Raw genomic sequence first — 21446 nt, 5'->3', positions numbered from 1 at the left:
AGGAAATCACGCATATTGCATGTATCATACAAGTATTCTGTTTGTTGAATACTCATTGTACACTGGAAAGCTATGTGAAATGGGATGGTACCTTTTTAATTTCGTTTAAATATTACATTTAAAAGAGATCATAAAGTTGTTTGTATTGTCACACATGTATAGAAAATGATGGTTTAGGATTCGGTTACAGTTCGCTTTTCCAAAGGTTTGTTTCTTACTTAAGTTCGTTACTCCGAAGGCTCCTTATTCCGAAGTTTCGCCATACCTGGGATTTCGAAGGTTTGTTCATCTGAAATTTGTTATTCAGAAAGTTCATAATTTAGATGGAAATATATTGTTCGTTTTCCAAAGTTTCGTTGATCGGAAAGTGAAATGAGGTTCGTCATTCTGAAGGTTCGTTGTTCCGAAGGTTTTTTTATTCGGAAATGAAATAAACTTTGTTATTCCGAAGAAAGTTTATTAATCAAAAAATTAGAAAAGTTATTTCGAAGGTTTGGTTATCTTAAGATGATTATAAGGTTTGTAATTCCTAAGTTTTGTCAGTGGACTCACCTTTTTCACTCTTGGATTAATGAAACTAATGTTCCGATTAAAGAACGTTCTGAATTCCTATCATTTAATAAGAACCATATTTCATTGTCAGATTAACAAACCTTATTTATAATGAACCTTTGGAATAACGCCAAAATGTTCCTAATAACAACCTGTATTTTATTTCCGAACTTACGGACATTAAGGTGTATCTGAATCTGTGTGTTTTGTAATAAAGAACCTTCGGAACAATAAAACAAACCTTGTATAATTTCAGATTATTGTATTACAATAATGCAAGTTCCCCTCGGAAACTGTGCGTAACACACAGAGCGAACACACAGTGGTGTGAAGCGTTCGCCCATGCAGAGATGCTATAAATCCTTGTTCCACTATGTATTTTCGAAAGTGATCCACATTTCGTTATAACGGAGCACATTTCTTTTGTTTTTCTTTGTCAGTGGCGCTTGGAAAAGACTTTGTTATAACAAAAATTTCGCTATAACCGTGTTCGTTAAAGCGAATGTTGTACCATAGACGTTAATGACGATAATTTTGGAAGTTTTACTTCGTTATATCAAAATTTTGTTATAACCGTGTTTGTTGTAACGGGAGTGCACTGTATACACATCTTGCACTAAGATTGCCCTTCATCGTCACTTGTGTTACACTGACATATATTTTCGATAACATCAATGTCAACCGTGTCAAATTTATTTTAAGAGATACACGTAACTGTGATAATTCATTTTGAATGCCTTGTCTGACCGTAGCATGATTGGGTGGTACAGGATGTTGCTACCCTTGGGCACAATTCTGCTTTATAGTAGAGGTTCATAAAACGAGAAAAAGAAAGTCCTGTTCAGTAAAAAAATTAAAGAAAAAAAAAATAAATTGTACTTTTCATGGTACAGAAGAGTACTGTAGGCAGTTCTGGTTAGATCATATTTTTAAGGTTTTATTAGGTAAATAAGATGGTACATCAAATAGCTCTTTGGAAATATTCTACCATCAAACAGTCATCAAGATGTCATACTCATTCGTGTTTGGAAGGAATGGCAGATCACCTTGCAGTTAAAACAAGCTTAAAGCTAAGTGACCCACAGAACATTCCACTAAAGTAGTCACAAATGTATTAATCGTGACTTAACAAAACGTAGGTATAGAATTTACTTGTGACTAAAAAAAAAAAGAAGAAAATGTAGCTGTTTTTATTTAGGAAGTAGCCTTGCACTGTATGTGTGTCTTGGCAACTAACTCCACATGTTATTACATAATGTAATAATGAAAGCTCAGTCTCATTTTTGACTTGATTTGAATTTTATATAATCTATGTTTTCTACTCATAGTTTAAAGATATTACTGGCAAGTTTGATATACACTTTATATCCTGTTGATTCCATTAGTTCATGCTCATTATTAATTGTATAAATAACAATAAGGATTCTGTGTTGAACCACACAGGACTGATTTCATTTATTGTAAAAACAATAATTTAATGACAAGATTATAATATGAATTGTATTTATTACTCATGTACTGTGTACAAGGTTAACACTACATGTATATTCAAATCTGTGCACATGAGTGGATGTCATGAGTGGTGAAACTCTACTATCTCAATGGTATCTGATAGTGCTTCTCTATCTCATAAACCAACTACAGTTGTAAAAGTGTTGATTTGGGACATTCTGCCCCATACATCCCATCTCTGACAATCCACCACTATGTTGGCCCCACTTTTAGCAGGGGGTGTTGCCAAGTGCTCTGAGGTCTAAAGTTGTAGATAAAGAGAGATCAAATCCTTTACAAATAACTTTTTGAGAGGATAGGCCATTACCACAGGTTATCAAACCCAACCCTAAAATACCGCTATGGTTGGACCTACTACTCATCGACTGCCTAATGTTTATTTGCTTGATAAGAATATTTAACACTGAAATTCACGTAAAAAACTTGACCTACGTGATTGAGAAAATCCAGCACTATCAAATGCCGTTGTTCCCTTTTCGATTCGAAGTTTCAGTGCAAAAATAGCGCCGTCGAACTTGCGTGGCCTCGTTTCAGCTCCCCGCGGTAAAGCTCCTTATTGAGATCGACCGCTGTTTTTGCATTGACAATGCACGCAAACAGAGTTGTATTGAACACCGTGTTGTACGAAGCTTTTTAGAAACTTCCATAGACATTACATTACGATTCGGTGAAAATATTCATTCGAAATTTTGTCCTTGATTAAAACCATTAATGAACAGTGAATTTTCGCGTTTTCCCACACCATCCTTATCAACAGTCAAAGCCAATCCATTTTTATGTGCTCTGCGCGGTCGGTTTCAAAAAGGGTGGTCGATATGTAGTAGGGCTACCATACTTCATTTGATTACATCCTAATTACACCATCTGTTGTAAGCTGCCATGGTTTGCGAATAGAGTGTCTTCCTTGTACATCGCCAGCCTACCATACGCTGACAAATATTTGAACTCCGTATGCAATCCTCATCTGCTTCAGAGTACAGCTGTACTTTAGTGTAGTGAGGTAATGTTTAATAAAGTTATTTTAAAGTGCGTACTGTATATGTATGAAGATGGATACAAGATTAACAAATTTCCCTATCACTATGAAGACTGAAATTATTGTGTTTAAAAGTTTTTAGGCAAACATTTGGTACACAATGTATTAAATCATTTTTCTTTTTTCAACACCTGAATTCTGTTATGAAATGTGTGGCAGAGAACAGTTAATATAATCAAACCAGAAATCACTGTCTTAATATGCTTTGCAATGAATATTTACTTACTGTCCCTTTAAAAGTGAATGGAGTATCATAAGTTTCAGTGCTATGAGTGCGCTAATGTCAACAGCTCATTTCTAATTTTGGCATCATGATAAGAATGCATGCAGATGTCTTTGCCTTACTGTGTGCTGTAAAATCATTTGCTATGTTATGCCATGTTAAAGAAGAGTAAAATGTAGTATTATGGCATTTCAAGACTTACGCTCAGTCGAGAATGAAAATATTTTTGTATTTACTCATGTGATTATGAATCTTTCAAAATTAAATCTATTTCGAGTAACAGAATGCTGATATAAGAATGTATTCATTTCGTGCAGCATACACTGTAGTTTGATCAATCAGTAGAACCTTGTTATAATGAGGATGGACATAGCAACATACTTGATATAATAATGCCATATTGCAGGTTCCATTCGTTTTATTTTATTCATTTTTTTTTAATATTTTTTTTTAACTTGATATAAGGAGATACATGTACTAGATATTTCAAGGGCATCCAGTGGACCCTAGTCGCTCATTATAACGAGGTTCCTCTATGCAGGGCCTACTACACGTGACCTCATACATAAACCCCCACAGAGCTAGAGATTGTGTGGCTCTCTAAAAGACAACAGTAAATCATACAAATAAGTCCATTGCACATTGAAAAGTGGCATAGAAGTTGATAACCAGGGCAGGACATGAGCAAGATTGATTCAGTGAGCACGACTTGAATGTGTTTGTCTTACATGACTACCTTATTTGTGCCATGGAATTCCAAACTCACAGTACCAATCTAGTATGTGTATCAACCAGAGGAGCAATGGCTTTAACAGTGACTTATGAAAGGATATCTATCTTTAGAGTTGAGTAAATTGTCATATCAACATTACAAATGTATTGCACCCATGGCATAACCACAGTTTTCTCTTCCATATTTTTTTTTTCTTGGACTGGCCTACTACATATTTCAGATATATTCGTATCACAAACTCTTTATGCATAATTGTACATCTCATTCATCAATGAGGTAAAAACAGAGGCCAAGCTTTAACAAAAGTTCATCAGTCCGCACAATTTTCACCAATTGGAACATAATTTTAGCAGACATATACACAATAGATGGCACCTTGTTTGTAACAGACTAAAACGGTTGCATGAATACTCAATACGCCTCAAACATACATGATAATGAATGCCCATTACAAAACGCTGATATTTTCATGCAGCACTACAATACAATTATCAACCTCGATTACGTGGAATGCACAGGGACTAGAGAAAATCCTTCAATTTGCACATGAATTTTGACTTATATGCACAATGATTATAGCACATGTTTATATCCTTCCTGAGCAAGAATTTTTCTTCAACTTAGCCCACTTTTTGACTTGGCCAGGTGGACTTAAGCGAGTTTGACTGTACAAGTACCTCACCTCTCTCACTCTGTCAATTTATTTCCTCATTCTCAAAAAGGCTAATCACCGATCAACCAGAATATGGTTTGGATCTCACCAGAATGCTGTGTCACACGTGCACACCACTTTTCAAATCTCCTACAACCTGAATGCATGAGTAATAAATCACATTAACCCATCGAAGACGAGTCCCGAGAATACTTGAGGCAGGTGTCTTGGGGAAATGCGTGTTATCGCAAAATCAGGTCGTCCTCAATAGGTTGATACTTTCTGATTCACAAGGGATTGCTTGATTGAGGGATTTTGAAAATGAGATCCCTGAAAGGCTGTTGATTCATCACTCAACCATGGAAGGCACATTACCACTTTTCATCTCTCACACTGTGTTCTTGTTATTGTTTTAAAGAAAGAAAGAAGAGAGAGAGAAAAATTAGGGCCCTATACACACTACGTTTCTCTATGTTTCTCTTCATCTCACACTATGTTTCTCCTCATCTCACACTATGTTTCTCTTGTTCACACTATGTTTCTCTTCATCTCACAATATGTTTCTCTTGTTCACACTATGTTTCTCTTCATCTCACACTATGTTTCTCTTGTTCACACTATGTTTCTCCTCATCTCACACTATGTTTCTCTTGTTCACACTATGTTTCTCTTCATCTCACAATACGTTTCTCTTCATCTCACACTATGTTTCTCTTGTTCACACTATGTTTCTCTTCATCTCACAGTATGTTTCTCTTGTTCACACTATGTTTCTCCTCATCTCACACTATGTTTCTCTTGTTCACACTATGTTTCTCCTCATCTCACACTATGTTTCTCTTGTTCACACTTTGTTTCTCTTCATCTTACACTCTGTTTCTCTTGTTCACACTATGTTTCTCTTCATCTCAGCCCGCCTTCCTGTCTCTTTATCTATTCCTCTATGTAGGCCTCTATTTCTTCTGATGATGTGGTGCTTTCATCTGTGTGGAGGATGGAATGCTGTGATTTGCATATAATGCACAGAAGAAGTACCGTCCAATCAGCTTACAGCTTGCTCGATCTGGTCAACCAATCAAAGTCCTGCAAAGATAGTGTACAAGTAATGAATGTCAAAGAACAAGTCGGCATTAAGATGTTGTGAGTTTTGGTAAGCTACATTTCAAAACAGAAATTGCATGGTACAGCTGTATCTAATTAAGGAAGAAGGCCTATTTCAAACAAAATTGCAATCATTGTTATAAGTGGTAATTTGTCTTTTGAAAAGATACTATTTTTCTGTCAGAGTGCTGGCATATGCTCAAAAGATTTATGATAATATTCTATCACAACACATCTAACCGAATGATAGCTGCAGATTTAGAAGAGCTCAAGTACAAAATGTATACATGTCTAGCAGAATTTCATCTACTATAGCCACAAGTGCAGTGAAGATATTTTCTATGAAGGAGGCTCCCATGCATGATTCATAATGCAGTAATACTACAAAAGCCATCCATGTAATAAATACAAATATTATAGACATGAAACATTACGCAATTTTCAGTTTGGCCATGACTTTGGAGGAAGGTTGATATTTTCAACATAAAATTGACTGTGAGTAAAGCAATCACGATCAAACACAAGCACAAATCCTACCTGCTGCTTTCGTTGGGCATGTGGGCTGACCATGACGTTAATGAGCACCGGCTGGTGGGCGTGTTTGGACAGGCTGAGACGTAGGGCATCCTCCAGCTCTGTGGGCGTGGTCACTCGGAAGCCGACGCCCCCAAAGGCGGTCATCACCTGGTCGTAGCGGGCATCGGGCATGAGAGCTGTCGGCATGAGTCTGGGTGAGGTGGAGATGGGTGAACATTACGGGATGGTAAGTTCTGTTTCATGGGCATGTTTTATTCACGCACAGAGCGTGAGGGTACTAAGATGACATGTATAGCTACGTTTACGGAAAATCTTCCTGGCAGCCACGGCAATCACGTTGCAGGCCATTTATGGATAAAATGGGATGGATGTAAGACAATGCGAGGGGGGATGGGGAGCGGGGATAGGCCAATGTCCGTGATTGCCATGAATGCAGCACCAAACATTTAAACTCAAACAATTTGCCACGGCAGTCATGCTGTGGATGAGGAACCTAGTACTAGGCTGTATCTAAACAGGTGAACAACACATTACTGCACCGACAATATGAAGAGAGAAGACAAGACTGAAGAAAGATGGCCAAAAACTGAAAATGGAGGGGGAAAAAATCCCACACCATACTAATGCAAATAATAGGGACTTTTCGATTTGCACGTTGAGCCAGGCGTCACCCTGTTATGACGTAGTTTTTACGTACTGCGCATGCGCGAGTGTCGACCCTCGGCTCATCGCACAAATTTCGAACGCGTTAACCCCGGTTATCACCGTCCACCCAAATCGGTTGCGCTGCGCTCAACCCATCCTTGCTATGACGTCACGCTGCTCTCGGGTATCGTGCGAAAGAGCACGATGACTCTCGGGAAATCCGTGCTCAGTTCACCTGTTTTCCTTTTTCTTTCGAGAGAATATTTATATTCTAATTACATGAAAGCTTATGATCTTGATACGTCACAGCAGCAGCGCTGACATACAAACTACAGCCTCTGGTACCTACTTTATTTGCCCGTTTTCACTGTTTCGCACTTTGCAACTGCCTACCGTAGTCCCACACATGCATTTACACGTAATGCTGTACGCAAACAGATTTTGGTGCTTTTGGCCTAGCTAGTGCAGCAGTGCATTTGCCTAGTAGTCTTACCGTGCATCATGTTTTAAAATCCACATAATTCCTCCCAGGATACGCATCTAGTGAAAGACAAAATAAATATTACAAGTACAGAAACGAGTCACAAATTCCGCTTATATGCACGTAAGGCACAGGGCCTGGTTTCCTCCTGCACACGCCACGAGACGTGACGCCGGCGCCCAAAATCGAAATGTGTTTTAGCAGCGGGTCAACGTACAGACGTGACGCCTTGACGTACGGTTGCGCTCGGCGGCACGTCCTTCTCGTTCACCCAATCGAAAACTCCCTAATAACAAAGCTAACTATGATGAGGGTGATGTTGCATGTAGTACTACTGAATGATAGAAAAACAAAATTATAATACCAGCAATGAAGGTAACCTGTGAAAATATCAGTCTGCAGAGTATCATTGTATTTTGATGATGATAGCACTAAAACTAAGTTGTTGTTGCTGGATTTTTTGTTTTGTTTTGTTTTGGTTGTTTGTTTGTTTGTTTGTTTTGCTGAACATGGTAAGATGATAAAAAGATTTGCATCATACTTCATTAGGGATTTTTTTTAAACCAAAATAAAGTAATGTGCTGCTAGCCATGTGGAAACACCATACTACACATGTAAACATTCAAATGATTCAAGAATATATGTTACTCTAAAAGGTATATTGTACTCTTTGATTGATAGATTATGTGGAATATGTTTTAAAAAAAGCAATCGCTTAAAATGCTTTGAAAGCATGAGTTTAACAAATCACACCTCACATCTTCAAATAGATTCATATCAGCTACACGTAGGAAAAGTGAACCGGTATGTAAAAAAAAAAAAAAAAAAAAAAAAGTGACTAAAAAACTGCCACAAAGGAGGGGTTCAAGGCTGCACCCGAAGAAATGTGGACATAACTGAAAAATATGAATGGTACAATGACAACAATTCCATGTTGGCAATGAATCATAAATTGCCAACGCCTAAGATGAACGCAAATAACCTTTGGCCCAGTGTGAGTGGCTTCTACCATCATATCACGTCATGTTCACACAGCCAATCATTACACATCAGGTGATGCCATTCTCCGTCACATGGGAGTGACATCATTAAAAAAAAAAAAAATGCTGGTCTCTTTCAAGGCTGCCCTTTCAAAAAAAAAAAATATGGTCGTTGTTGAAAGAGCAACTGAATGGATTTTTTTTCCATTGCTTTCTAAAATTCATACCTTTTACTACGCCAATGATACATACAATAAGTACACTCATATCTGTATTTTTGAAACTTTTTAAAGCTTCTGTAAAAGGCGAAATTTCTAGATCTGGAAGGACTTATGACTTATGTGGTAAATTTTGACCAGATCTGATTCACTAATGTATCTAAATGATTGTGAAAAGTACATAGATTATTTGTAACAGAAATGTAATGCCCTTTAATTCATGACATTCCCAGGCTATGAATGCTTCCCGGCACAGCCACACCAGATTATTGTTTTTATGGTTTGGAAAACAAACTGTGGGTGCCTAAAAGTCCTTTTAGAATAACATGTATCTTCTCCTAAAACCTTGTTAAGATAAGTCTAGCATACCGTACACTGGAGTGACTAGGTCTTACCTGTTGGGGCGATCCTCGACCGGAATAAGGTCCCAAATCTCCCTGTCCATTCCCATGGCAATGCCATTATTGTTGATGACTATAATCAGGATTGGTAGCTTGTATCTGGAAAGTTCGAAAGAAGAAGAAAATATCATTTCATGCATCATTTCATGCAAACAATGTCTGCAAAGCAAGTGTATATCTATTGATTCAACTGGTACACATTCTAGTTGGAGATAGTAGCGAAAAGTTATGATTTCTTGAATTGAAAGAAGATAGGAGTATGTTGTTTTTGTGGGGGGGGGGCAGGTTGTCTTAGTTTCAAGTGAATTAGCAATGGCATTAAAGAGGAACATTACAATGCATAATCTTCTTTGAATAGCTTTGAATGTGTTGATATATAAGGGCCAATTACTGGTTGCTACTGTAGTAAATTCAAATTAAAGGTACATGCTTCTCTCACAGTACAACACATAACCCATATGATGAAACAGATAATGACTTTTGTTGTTTGGACTATGAAGGAAATTCATAACATCAGAGTTTAATATTTTTTTCTGGAGAGATTCATTGATTTCGCAGTCACTATTTCAGACTCTTTGGATGTCTCATTTATATAAGTGACCCTGCGTCACAAAACCACCAAAAAGTCGCTAGACATGGATTTTTTTTTTTTATGTAAGAGTAGATTCTGAAAGAGAAGACTCTAAGCTTTGAAATGATATATAACTCAATACAAATAGAGTTTCATAACCTTTCTAAATAAAGGAAAGAATGTACACTCCCTGGAAGTGTTGAGACTGAGAAAAGAGGCTTTGATGGTTTGGGTCTATTCAAGTGCTAAATCTCAACCAGCTGTGCTATATGTGGAATGAATGGGACAAAACCAGAATGTAAAACCTCACCGGGCAACCATAATGAAGAGATTATCAGATTAAGCTGTACTTTCTTTTTTTTTTACACTCATTGAAAAGTTTTGCTCACGACGCATAGCAACTTTCAATGCAATAGTGCAAACCTTACCAAAGTTTTCCAGGTTGAAAGTGAGGAGTGTGTTAAACAGTCTAAAAGAATGAAAGGGGACCCCTGCATCATACCTTATTGCACTATTCTTCAAGTAAGTGTTTTAGAAACCTGCTAAATTAAACAAACAAACAAATAAACAAACAAACAAACAAACAAACACAATTTTACATTCATTGTGTGGTCAAAAACTTAAGAATTATGTGAAAGAAGAATTGCTCTTTAAGAATTATAGAAAAAATTGAAGATTGACTATGTTGGCCCAATTTATCTATTATTTTGAGTCCTCACATAAAATCAGGGCATGCAACGTTTTGCTGGTTTTGTGACACACGGTCACATACGACACGTAGAATGTCAAAGGATAGTTGAAATTTCACAAAGACAATTTCTGGCAATGGTGCACTGACCTGCAGATGGTCTCAACTTCCATGCCAGAGAAGCCAAATGCACTGTCCCCCTCGAGGCACACCACACGTTTGCCAGGCCAGTGGTCCTGGGCCACCAAGGCTGCTGCTATACCAAAGCCCATCCCAACTCCCATGGTCCCGAACGTTCCTGCATCCAGTCTGTGGCATAAAGAAAGTAAAAAATCATACAAACAAATGAGCAAATGTAGTTGAAAAAGCAAAGTACAACTTGCTTATCAAAAAAAAAAAAAAAATAGTACATTCAACTCTCAGAATATTACATTGCATTTTTGAACAAAAGCTGTGGAAGAAAGAAATATTTGAATGTTATATTCCCCATAAATTTCGATGCTCTTTCATATTTCATAAGTAGTTTCTCATTATCTTGCCAAAAAATTTCATCCCGACGTGCCATCATCAACCAGAACAGGACCTCCCCTTAAGACATCTCTCCGTATCTCTGTATATTATAGATATAGAAATAGAAATGGAAATAAAAAAAAAAAAAAATATATATATATATACATAGATAGATATAGATATAGATATAGATATAGCAGGGCTGCACACTGGCGCCGGTCCGACGGTCAAGACCGGCAAAAGTCACTGTCGGACCGGTAACTTTTCAGGAAATCCACAAGTTACCGGTCCGACATGACCAGTAAAAAAAAAGCATTGGCGGGGTCAGTAGAAAGAAAAAGATCAGCCCCGATCAGGAAGAAACAGAATGCAAGATATCGCATTGTTCAACACGTTTTACGCAAGTTTTCGAATATGTCTACCGGTGCAATTTAAAAGTAAACATACAATTGTATATTAGTTTTGAGCACTAGCAGTCGACCAGTTATTCGCGCTCGCTTGCGCATTGGCGCTGCTCACGCACTGCCATGCTATGCAATACATGCGAAGGATGTACGGTACAATGTAACTGTTGAAATGCATGGATTGTTTCCCCGATCCCGTTTTGTTTGTTCGTTTGCTTGCGATCGGCGGTCATGCCAGACAAGAAGCATTGATAGAAGCGCACGCATTTCTGGGTCATTTTACTCATGATTTTTTTTTTTTTTTTTAACGCAAGATCGATCCGATCCCGGCTTCGCAGCTGCGTGGCAGTTGACATGTTAGAACTATTTTACTTGTGCCGATTTTTAGAAAAAGTAAAAACATATTCTATATTCAGAGATACAGTAAATGAATATTTTCATTCGTTCAGAATGGTCTCATAATGAAGATAGGCGCGAAAAGGATCACGAAATCGGCCCTTAAAAAAATGTAAAGAGATAATACAAGGGAGAAAAAAAAATCATGAAATCATCGCAGTCCCGCTTACATATTTCAGGTAGAAATCGTCCCAAAAAGGATCATGAATTCGGCCGCGTCGTACACCTTTCAAAAGCTCATACAAGTACGAAATGCGAAGAGATTATAGAGGAGAAAAAAAAAAATAAGGACATATTAATTTGGTGCGTGCATCATAAAAGATTACAGCTGAATAACAATTCATGAAATCAACGCAAACCCGTTGAAATTTGAGGAAATAAATAGGCGCAAAAAAGATCTTGAATCCAGTCCTGCATGCCGTGTCGGTTATCAAAAACGCATGCACAAATGCAACGAGATTATCGGGAGAAAAATAAAGGACACATTTTTACCCTTCTGGTGCGTGCATTACAAAAGATTACATCCGAAGTAATTCATGAATTCGCCACAATCCCGCTGATATTTGAGGTAGAAATAGACGCAAAAAGGATCGTGAATTCGGCCGTGTCGTATACCTTTTAACAACGCATGTACTAAATGGTAGGAGATTAGCGGGATAAAAATTAATAATGTACACATTTTCAACCCCTTTTGGCGCTTGCATCATATAGATTACAGCCAAAGAGTAATTCATGAAATTATCGCAATCCCGTTGAAATTTGAGTAAACAATAATAGGCGCAAAAGAATCTCGAATTCGGCCCTGCGTGCAGTGTATAATTTTGAAAACGCATTCACAAATGTGAAGAGATTATCGGGAGAAAAATAAAGAACTTATTTTCAACCCTTCTGTCGCGTGTATCACAAAAGATTACAGCCGAAATAATTAATGAAATATCGCAATCCCGCTGATATTTGATGTAGAAATAGGCGCTAAAAGGACCGTGAATTCGGCAGTGTCGTATAGGCCTACCTTTTAAGAACGCATGTATACGATATGTGAAGAGATTATTGGGAGAAAAATACAGGACACATTTTCAACCCGTTTTGGCGCGTGCATCATAAAGATTATAGCCGAATAATAATTCATAAAATCATCGCAATCCCGTTGAAGTTTGAGGAGACAATAGGCGCAAAAAGAATTATGATTTTTGGTCGTGTGGCGTATATCTTTTAAGAACGCATTTACGAAATGCGAAGAGAAAAAAATAAAGGACACAGTTTCAACCCATATTGGCGCGTTCATCATAAAAGATTACAGCCGAAGTAATTCATGAAATCATCGCAATCCCGCTGATATCTGAGGTAGAAATAGACGCAAAAAGGATCGTGAATTCGGCCGTGTCGTATACCTTTATGTACACGAAACGCGAAGAGATTATGGGGAGAAAAATAAAGAACGCATTTTCAACCATTCTAGCTGGTGCGTGGATCACAAAAGATTACACCCGAAGTAATTCATGAAATCGTCACAATTCCGCTGATATTTGAGGTGTAGAAATAGGCGCAAAAAGTATCATGAATTCGGCGGTGTGGAACATCTTTTAAGAACGCACTTACGAATTCGAAGAGTTTATCGGGAGAAGATAAAAGGACACATTTTCAACCCCTTTTGGCGCGTGAATCATAAAAGATTACAGCCGAAATAATTCATGAAATCGTCACAATCCCGCTGATATTTGAGGTAGAAATAGGCGCAAAAAGTATCATGAATTCGGCTGTGTGGTACACATACATCTTTTAAGAACGCACTTACGAAATTCGAAGAGTTTATCGGGAAAAAATAAAGGACACATTTTCAACCCCTTTTGGCGCGTTCATCATGAAAGAATACAGCCGAAGTTATTCATGAAATCATCGCAATCCCGCTGATATTTGAGGTAGAAATAGGCGCAAAAAGGATCGTGAATTCGGCCGTGTCGTATATCTTTATGTACGGAATGCGAAGAGATTGTGGGGAGAAAAATAAAGAACGCATTTTCAACCATTTTAGCTGGTGCGTGCATGAGATCACAAAAAGTTACACCCGAAGTAATTCATGAAATTGCCACAATTCCGCTGATAATTATTTTGTTTGAGGTAGAAATAGGCGCAAAAAGTATCATGAATTCGGCGGTGTGGAACATCTTTTAAGAACGCACTTACGAAATTCGAAGAGTTTATCGGGAAAAAATAAAAGGACACATTTTCAACCCCTTTTGGCGCGTGAATCATAAAAGATTACAGCCGAAGTAATTCATGAAATCGTCAAAATCCCGCTGATATTTGAGGTAGAAATATAGGCGCAAAAAGTATCATGAATTCGGCGGTGTGAAACATCTTTTAAGAACGCACTTACGAAATTCGAAGAGTTTATCGGGAAAAAATAAAAGGACACATTTTCAACCCCTTTTGGCGCGTGAATCATAAAAGATTACAGCCGAAGTAATTCATGAAATCGTCACAATCCCGCTGATATTTGAGGTAGAAATATAGGCGCAAAAAGTATCATGAATTCGGCGGTGTGGAACATCTTTTAAGAACGCACTTACGAAATTCGAAGAGTTTATCGGGAAAAAATAAAGGACACATTTTCAACCCCTTTTGGCGCATGAATCATAAAAGATTACAGCCGAAGTAATTCATGAAATCGTCACAATCCCGCTGATATTTGAGGTAAAAATAGGCGCAAAAAGTATCATGAATTCGGCCGTGTGGTACATCTCTTAAGAACGCACTTACGAAATTCGAAGAGTTTATATCGGCAAAAAAATAAAGGACACATTTTCACCCCTTTTGGCGCGTGCATCATAAAATGTTACAGCCGAAGTAATTCATGAAATCGTCACAATCCCGCTGATATTTGAGGTAGAAATGGGCGCAAAGAGGATTGCGAATTCGGCCCTGCATGTCGTGTACCTTTCAGAACGCATGCACAAATGCGAAGAGAGTGTCGAAAGAAAAATAAAGAACCCCTTGTAGCTCGTGCATCAGAAAATATCACAGCTAAAATAATTCATTAAATCACGGTTATGCAGCAAGTTCGTGCGCCGATGTTTAGAAAAAGTCACAAACGCATGATACAATCTGATTTTTTTTTTCATTATCATTTTACACTGTAATTCACGAACAAACATTCTATTTTTTTTCTCATTTTTTTTATTTCTTGTGCAATAAATTCAAGTTTAAAAAGACATTAATCAGTAAAATGTACATGGGGGGGGGGGGGTACGTCCATAAAAGCAAGAAAATAAGTTTGCAAGTAATTTAATGTTGTTTTTTTTAGGTTGCCGTTGTTGACCGGTAAGTTTTCTGTTCGGACCGGTAAAAAATGGTAAAATGGGGCATCTACCGGTCCGACAGAGACATGTCGGACCAGCAGAAAAAATGGGTTAGTGTGCAGCCCTGGATATAGATATAGATATAGATATAGATATAGATATAGATATAGATATAGATATAGATATAGATATAGATATAGATATAGATATAGATATAGATATAGATATAGATTTAGATTTAGATTTAGATATAGATATAGATATAGGTATAGATATAGATATATAGATATATTCATATACATCTTTTTACATATCCATCCATTTTCCATACAGTATATGTATATGGATATAGTTACAAACAAAGTATAGTACACACCACAGGTAACACGTGTTAATAATCTCATTTTATACATCTGCATTTGGTTGAAGATGAATAAATGAATAATAGATAGATATATCTAGATAATATTGTTTATGGATACAATTTCCCAAGAATTCATTCTTTGCCATCACATTCATTTATGTGCTCATGATAAAGTATGCTGTAGCTGCTCATCTAATCCCAGCAGGCAGGGTAATCTCCATATTATAATATTCATTCATAATACCATCGGGATGCCTTCATCCTTACCGGTGTCTGGGTGAGTGATTGAGCAGGATGGTCCTTCCGATGTCCATCGTGTTGGCGCCCTCACTGACGATCAAGCTGTCCTTAGGAATTATGGCCTGGACCTTGTAAGGTCAGAGCACAAACATTTCACTATAACATCACATGATGATAATTTTTTTTTGATCACTGAAAAGTTAGTCACCTTAGTCATGATATAATTCATTCCTTTTAATTTCATTTGGAAAAAGAAAAAAGAAAAGTCTTTTCTGTAGATCACCAATGTATTTTTTTTACTTTCATCATAATAACAATTTTTAAATAAGGAAACAAATTATAGATGCTCAGTCTGTGCATTCATTAGATAGCACTGATTTTTTTTCCCCTTTAAAGGGGATGGCTAGTAACCGATCAGTGGGAATCAGTGGGAATGCTGAGGGATGATTGTTCCAATCCTTGTGGGATTCATTTAAGAGTACATTATATATCTACTGTTGTGTGAAAATTATTTGCTTCAGAACGGTCTCGTATTCAAGTAATGTGCAGATTAATGCCCCGTCACTGACCAGGGACGCTTACCTGGAAGCATTAAACTGCACATTACTTGAATATGAGACCATTCTGAAGCAAATAATTTTCACACAAGAATAGATATATAATATACTCTTAAATGAATCCCACAAGGATTGCAACAATCATCCCTCAGCATTCCCACTGATTCCCACTAATCAGTTACTAGCCATCCCCTTTAAGTTACCTTGGAGATCGCTGCATAGTAATTCATGGGCACCTCAGCACTCTGGGCTAGGGCTGCACTCTTGGCTTCATTGTCCTTGACCTTTGACCTCAAAGACTGCCACCAGGGGGTGCTCAATGAGTAAGGCCATTGCCCTCTACCTGAGGATCTTGCAACATCCAGGAACTATTGTTGATTAACACGAAACAAATTAGAACAGAATGTAAAACAATTAAACATTGAAAGCCTATAGTTCATATTGACAGCGGAACATGTCTTATCAATTGAGTGGGCTTGAAAATGTTTGAACTGGAGATAAATTTGACGGCAATTTTCTTTCATGCTTGCTGAGAATGCAGTTGTTGTTTTTTTCATATTATCAGACATACGCATGCAAGCTTTAAGGCATAATTCACCATTTGCAGAAGAAACAAAAACCCAGCATTGGTGCTTTAAAATAGTTCTAAAATGTGAGTTAGGGATAGAAACAACCACTGTAAAAATTTCAATCCGAATAATTGATGTTAACTATTGCTAAATACAAAAAATATGAACAATAGTTATAATAAAAACGTTTCCAGACTAAATGGTCTACAGTTAAGGTTTAATGAGAAAAATACTGATATCTCCTTATATTTTGGGCTTTATTGCAAAAATTCTATATGGTAGCATGTTGTGTGATACGACAGACCTACACATATGCATCAAAATGTGATATCTTAAACATTTTTAAAATCACTGCTCCCAAAGGTAAACCGGACACTTCTCACAAAAAAGACCTCATAATCAAGTACATACAACAATAATTTCTTCATAAGCCTGGTGATGAGACTATACCTGCTGCGTCACAACCTGAAGGTCGCCCGCAAGGCCGATCACCCGATCACTGCCGATGTTGTTACTCAACTCCTCTTGGCAAATATCAACCTGTTTATGGTGACAAAACATTACCGAAAATAAGTAAGCATTTATTCCCGTCCTGCAAAGTAAATGATACCTCCCTTTAAAGTAATGTCTTCATGAAATATAACTCAGAATGGTCTATCCTATTATATAAAGTCTTTCTGCGCAAATATTGGTCAAACTCAAAATTGCCATGTGAGCAAGATTTCAGTTAGAAGATTAAGAAAGACATGAAACATAGCAAACATAATACATGCAAATGGTTGGTAATTTAAACATTTCTTTCATTGCTATCATTGCATTAGATACCTGTGAGTTATATATATATATATTTTTTTTTTTTTTGGGGGGGGGGAGTTACAAGAAAACAGTACAGTGATGACCAATGAAGATATATCGCTTGAAGTAAATATAATTATTTTGTGTATGCAAGACTGCATCAAAAGATAGAAAATGAATGAAACTGACATGCATACATCATTATAAATACATGATACATTCACATGCACCCTACCCCCTTTCACACATGCACATACACATATCCATCCCCGTTCCCTGAACAGTAGCATCTGAACTACAAGGACAACCATCGCCTGACTTAGCAGTAGCTGCTGAGACATTGTTACAACTGTAATAAAGGTCCGCTTGCCGTGTCATAATTACATTACAACACTCGATAAGAAAGCATTTCCTTATCGTGATTACCATACTATAAACTCCTTGTTGCTGTACATGAGATACATCACGATAAGCAGCTGTGTATATCCGACGTGTTAATGACCTCAAGAAGTATAGAAGGGGAGAGAAAAACAGGTAGCCTATTTATTTCAAGATATCGCTACCGATTTTCGACGTTGAGGCAGTAATCTATTCATTTAATCTAGAAAAACAAAGTGTCATGCGCTTTTATTGTTTTTGTTCATTTGTGTTTTACTTTTGTTTTGTTTTTGGCTTTTTTGGGGTTGTTATGTTTTTGTTTTGTTTTGTTTTTTTGCAATGGCTATCGTCGCGGTCGGGTACTTTATTATATGGCTATATAGATCTACTTTATACAGTATCAGTGACGCTCGCACTTATTAAACCGTTTGAGGACGGACTGATTTTGCTACACCACGCATTTCCCATGGACACTTGCCCGCGAGTACACTCGGTACTCGTCCTCAACGAGGTTAACACGACATATTATTCTGTGTAGCATTGGCAAGCGATTTCTGAAAACTAATAACTTATCAAGACGCAAGTAATATATATACCTGCCGTTATAGAGTTATAATATCTTTTTATCATGATAAAAACTTAACAATTCATAACTTTCGAACGGATTGTCCGATTTTCCTCAAACTTTCCCTGATGTGTTTTGCTAATATTGCTGCTTTCACTCGATCCATGACCACATTACTTCGGCTTTGGTTTCCTTTTGTTTGCCCCTCCCCGGAACTGCCACGAACAGATTTGAACAGAAACTGGAGTTACACTTATATTATACTTATAGCACTAACTTAAAGGGATTGTACAGTACTGGTTGAGGTGGGAATTCATGTTTTGAACATTCCAAAGTGAGATAATGAAAAGCCTCTTATGAAATATGAAAGAGCATGTAATCTCAAGAAGGATTCAACGTTTATTTGATGAAAATTGGTTTTCAAATGGCTGAGATATCCAAAAAACTGCTAATGATAAAAGGCGACATGCCATTGGCACAACTTTATTAGGATCTCTTTGTTTCACCTTGTTTTTGGATATGTCGGCCATTTCAAACCCGATTTTCATCGAATAAACTTTTGATACCCCTTAGAACTGCATGCTCTTTGACATCTCATAGAGTGGTTTCTGAATATCTCGCAAAACGTTAAAAGCTAAATCCTCACCTCAACCAGAACTGTACACACCCTTTAACCTATCACAGCTGCTTCTAAAGAAGATTTGTAAAGATTCCTTAATTTGGCGACTTTTTCTCCCAACACAAATCAAACGTCATGGCACTAATTTGTAACGAGTCCTCACTCTGAGAGTTTTGTCTGAGGGTTTTGTCTGAAAGGTTTGATAGGTCTGATAGGCGCAAAGTTGCGCCAGTATAAGAAGTGCTAGGCCTATATGAATACAATACTAAAGTGTCACACGTAAAACTGCCAAGTTGAACCTATTCTTCATAGAGTGCGTTATGACGTGCTTTCATACCGGAAGACAATATTGTGCGGATCTAAGGTCGTTTTAAGAACATACACATGGAAACACGGGAAAGAAAGAGGATCTAACAGATAACGCTCAGGTTTCTAGTCTTGTTGAAATTACAGCAAACAGATATACAGACAGATACGGACAAAATAAACTAGTTTCAGGAAAGCTGTTTTACCTGAATGAATTTCGCTGTGGGGGCGTATCTCGGCGGCTTACCGAAGTGGAGGATCCAGTTTAGCCGGGCACCCAGGAGGAGGATGACGTCGGCTTGGAGGAGGGCTCTGGTGAGACGGAGGGAAAGTATAAAATGCAGTGGCGGATTCAGGGGGAGGGGCACACCGTTTGAGCACCAAAAAAATTGCGCTGAAGCCTTTTTTGTTTTGTTTTTGTTTTTGTTTTTGCTTTTCATCCCATGAATCTCGGAAGTGGCACGAGAAAAAATGAAAAAAAAATGCACGGGAGCCTTGTTTGTTTGTTTGGGTTTTTTTCTGTTTTTTAGCTGATTAAACCCGGAGTGGCAGATGAAATATTTTTGCGCCCCGCCCCCTTAACGGAAATTCTGGATCCGCCACTGAACGAAAAAAAAAAAACCAAAACAAAAAAACAAAACAAAACAAAACACGGTATAAACTGGAAAAAAACAAAACAAAACAAAACACGGTATAAACTGGAAAAAATAATCTCCAAAAGGAAATAAAATTGACACTTACACTCATCACAACTTCTAAGCATGTGTGGGCAGAGATGATAATCCTACATCATTAATAGGAAAATTAAGAGACAACATTCGGGAAGGGTGATGAGAAAATAGGCTGAATGTAAAGCATCTTTCCTCTTTGATCATTTGGAGATAACTGATGATCATGTACGTAAAAGCTTTCTAAATGATACTGATACGATTGTAATAACGGTAATATCAGAAATAAAACTATAGTATTATGAGGGTATTATTATGATAATCGTAAAATATAAAAAGAAGTTACATACCACGAGTAACGACGAATAATGTGATGAGAATGGCCTTTATAGAATTATATCAATAAATAGTTACAAAAACTGACAAGCATAATAATTGTAACACGCCTACAAGACTAAAGAATATTGCTTCATCTCTTCTGCTCGTGAGTGAACGATTTTTTTTTTTCTTTCAAGTTTAGAAACGCAAGGGGAAAGGGAATGAAAGTATAAGGTAAGAATGGAAGAAACAGGATTTATATGATAGACAGGATACTTTTCATGTCTTTTGTTTGTTTGTTTGTTTTTCCCCTAATCATCCTGAGTGCTGGTGACTGGGTCATGTTGCAAAATTTGTTTGTTCCTACATGCCCGGGCTACATGTCACACATGAAGCTAGGATTCTATTTATCCATGCAGCAAAAGTAAAATGAAGTTTTCGATTCTTGGGTTTGATTCAAAGTTTATCAGTTCATATCCAACAGAGCCCTGGGGACCGTTTCATGAAAGTTGTCAGCCCTGACAAGTTGTCAGTTTCTGACAATCACCATGGTAACAGTCAGTGACCAGAGCTTCTCAGCCAATCAAATCCACAGATTTTGCTGAAATTGTCAGAGACTCACAACTTGTCAGCGCTGACTAAATTGATGAAACACCCCCCCCCCCCCCCCCGTCGCTCATGTCTAGACATACATTATGGCTACTTTATCACACTGTGAAATATTTGGACGGGATATTTTCTCATGTGAATTTCTGAAAATCCCGTTTTAACGGAATAGCAACAATGTCCGCTCGTGTTTTGGTAACTGTCAGCGAAAAAGAGTCATCCTCATGTGCAACGCCTTTTTTACGGACATGACGGATGCGTACTCAAGATGACCTTTACGAGCTCACGGTTGATACTCGTGCGATCAGCTGGTCTTTACAAGCCACATACATTATAATGAGGGTGAATTGGGTTACATAAATTGTGCTGAGGGAACTATTTTGTTTTACTTAAAGTAGGAACACCCTTTAATCATAGTCGAACAAGAAAGCAATACGATACCCTTACATCAAATACTTGAACTGGCACATCATATTATCTCCTAATTGTATTGTACTTTGAACCGAGAAGAACGTTCATATC

At 37.5% G+C, this 21446-nt stretch overlaps 1 protein-coding gene across 1 annotated transcript; it reads right to left on the bottom strand.

Moving 5' to 3' along the window:
- Positions 1 to 3744: 3744 nt before the first annotated feature.
- LOC140244052 (2-hydroxyacyl-CoA lyase 1-like) lies at positions 3745 to 21397 on the bottom strand. The gene is made up of 9 exons (XM_072323703.1): positions 21372 to 21397; positions 19539 to 19644; positions 17120 to 17209; positions 16304 to 16468; positions 15571 to 15671; positions 10481 to 10639; positions 9066 to 9170; positions 6347 to 6536; positions 3745 to 5791 (listed from the first exon to the last, which is right to left on the bottom strand). The coding sequence occupies exons 1-9, from the start codon at positions 21395 to 21397 to the stop codon at positions 5756 to 5758; spliced, it is 978 nt and encodes a 325-aa protein (XP_072179804.1). The 3' UTR covers positions 3745 to 5755.
- Between the last annotated feature and the right edge of the window lie 49 nt (positions 21398 to 21446).

This window comes from Diadema setosum, chromosome 20 (genome assembly GCF_964275005.1).
Source record: "Diadema setosum chromosome 20, eeDiaSeto1, whole genome shotgun sequence".
Classification (NCBI taxonomy): domain Eukaryota; kingdom Metazoa; phylum Echinodermata; class Echinoidea; order Diadematoida; family Diadematidae; genus Diadema; species Diadema setosum.
The sequence above is the reverse complement of the archived record's forward strand: the minus strand, read 5'-3'. Positions and strand labels throughout refer to the sequence as shown.

What these genes read in the sequence shown, in the direction of transcription:
- LOC140244052 (XM_072323703.1), bottom strand. Translation starts at nt 21,397, where the DNA reads ATGATGTGCCAGTTCAAGTATTTGAT. An exon ending in AATCACTCACCCAGACACCG is followed by an intron (nt 10,640 to 15,570) that starts GTAAGGATGAAG and finishes TTTATGCCACAG; the next exon opens with ACTGGATGCAGGAACGTTCG. An exon ending in GTCGAGGATCGCCCCAACAG is followed by an intron (nt 6,537 to 9,065) that starts GTAAGACCTAGT and finishes CACCTCACCCAG; the next exon opens with ACTCATGCCGACAGCTCTCA.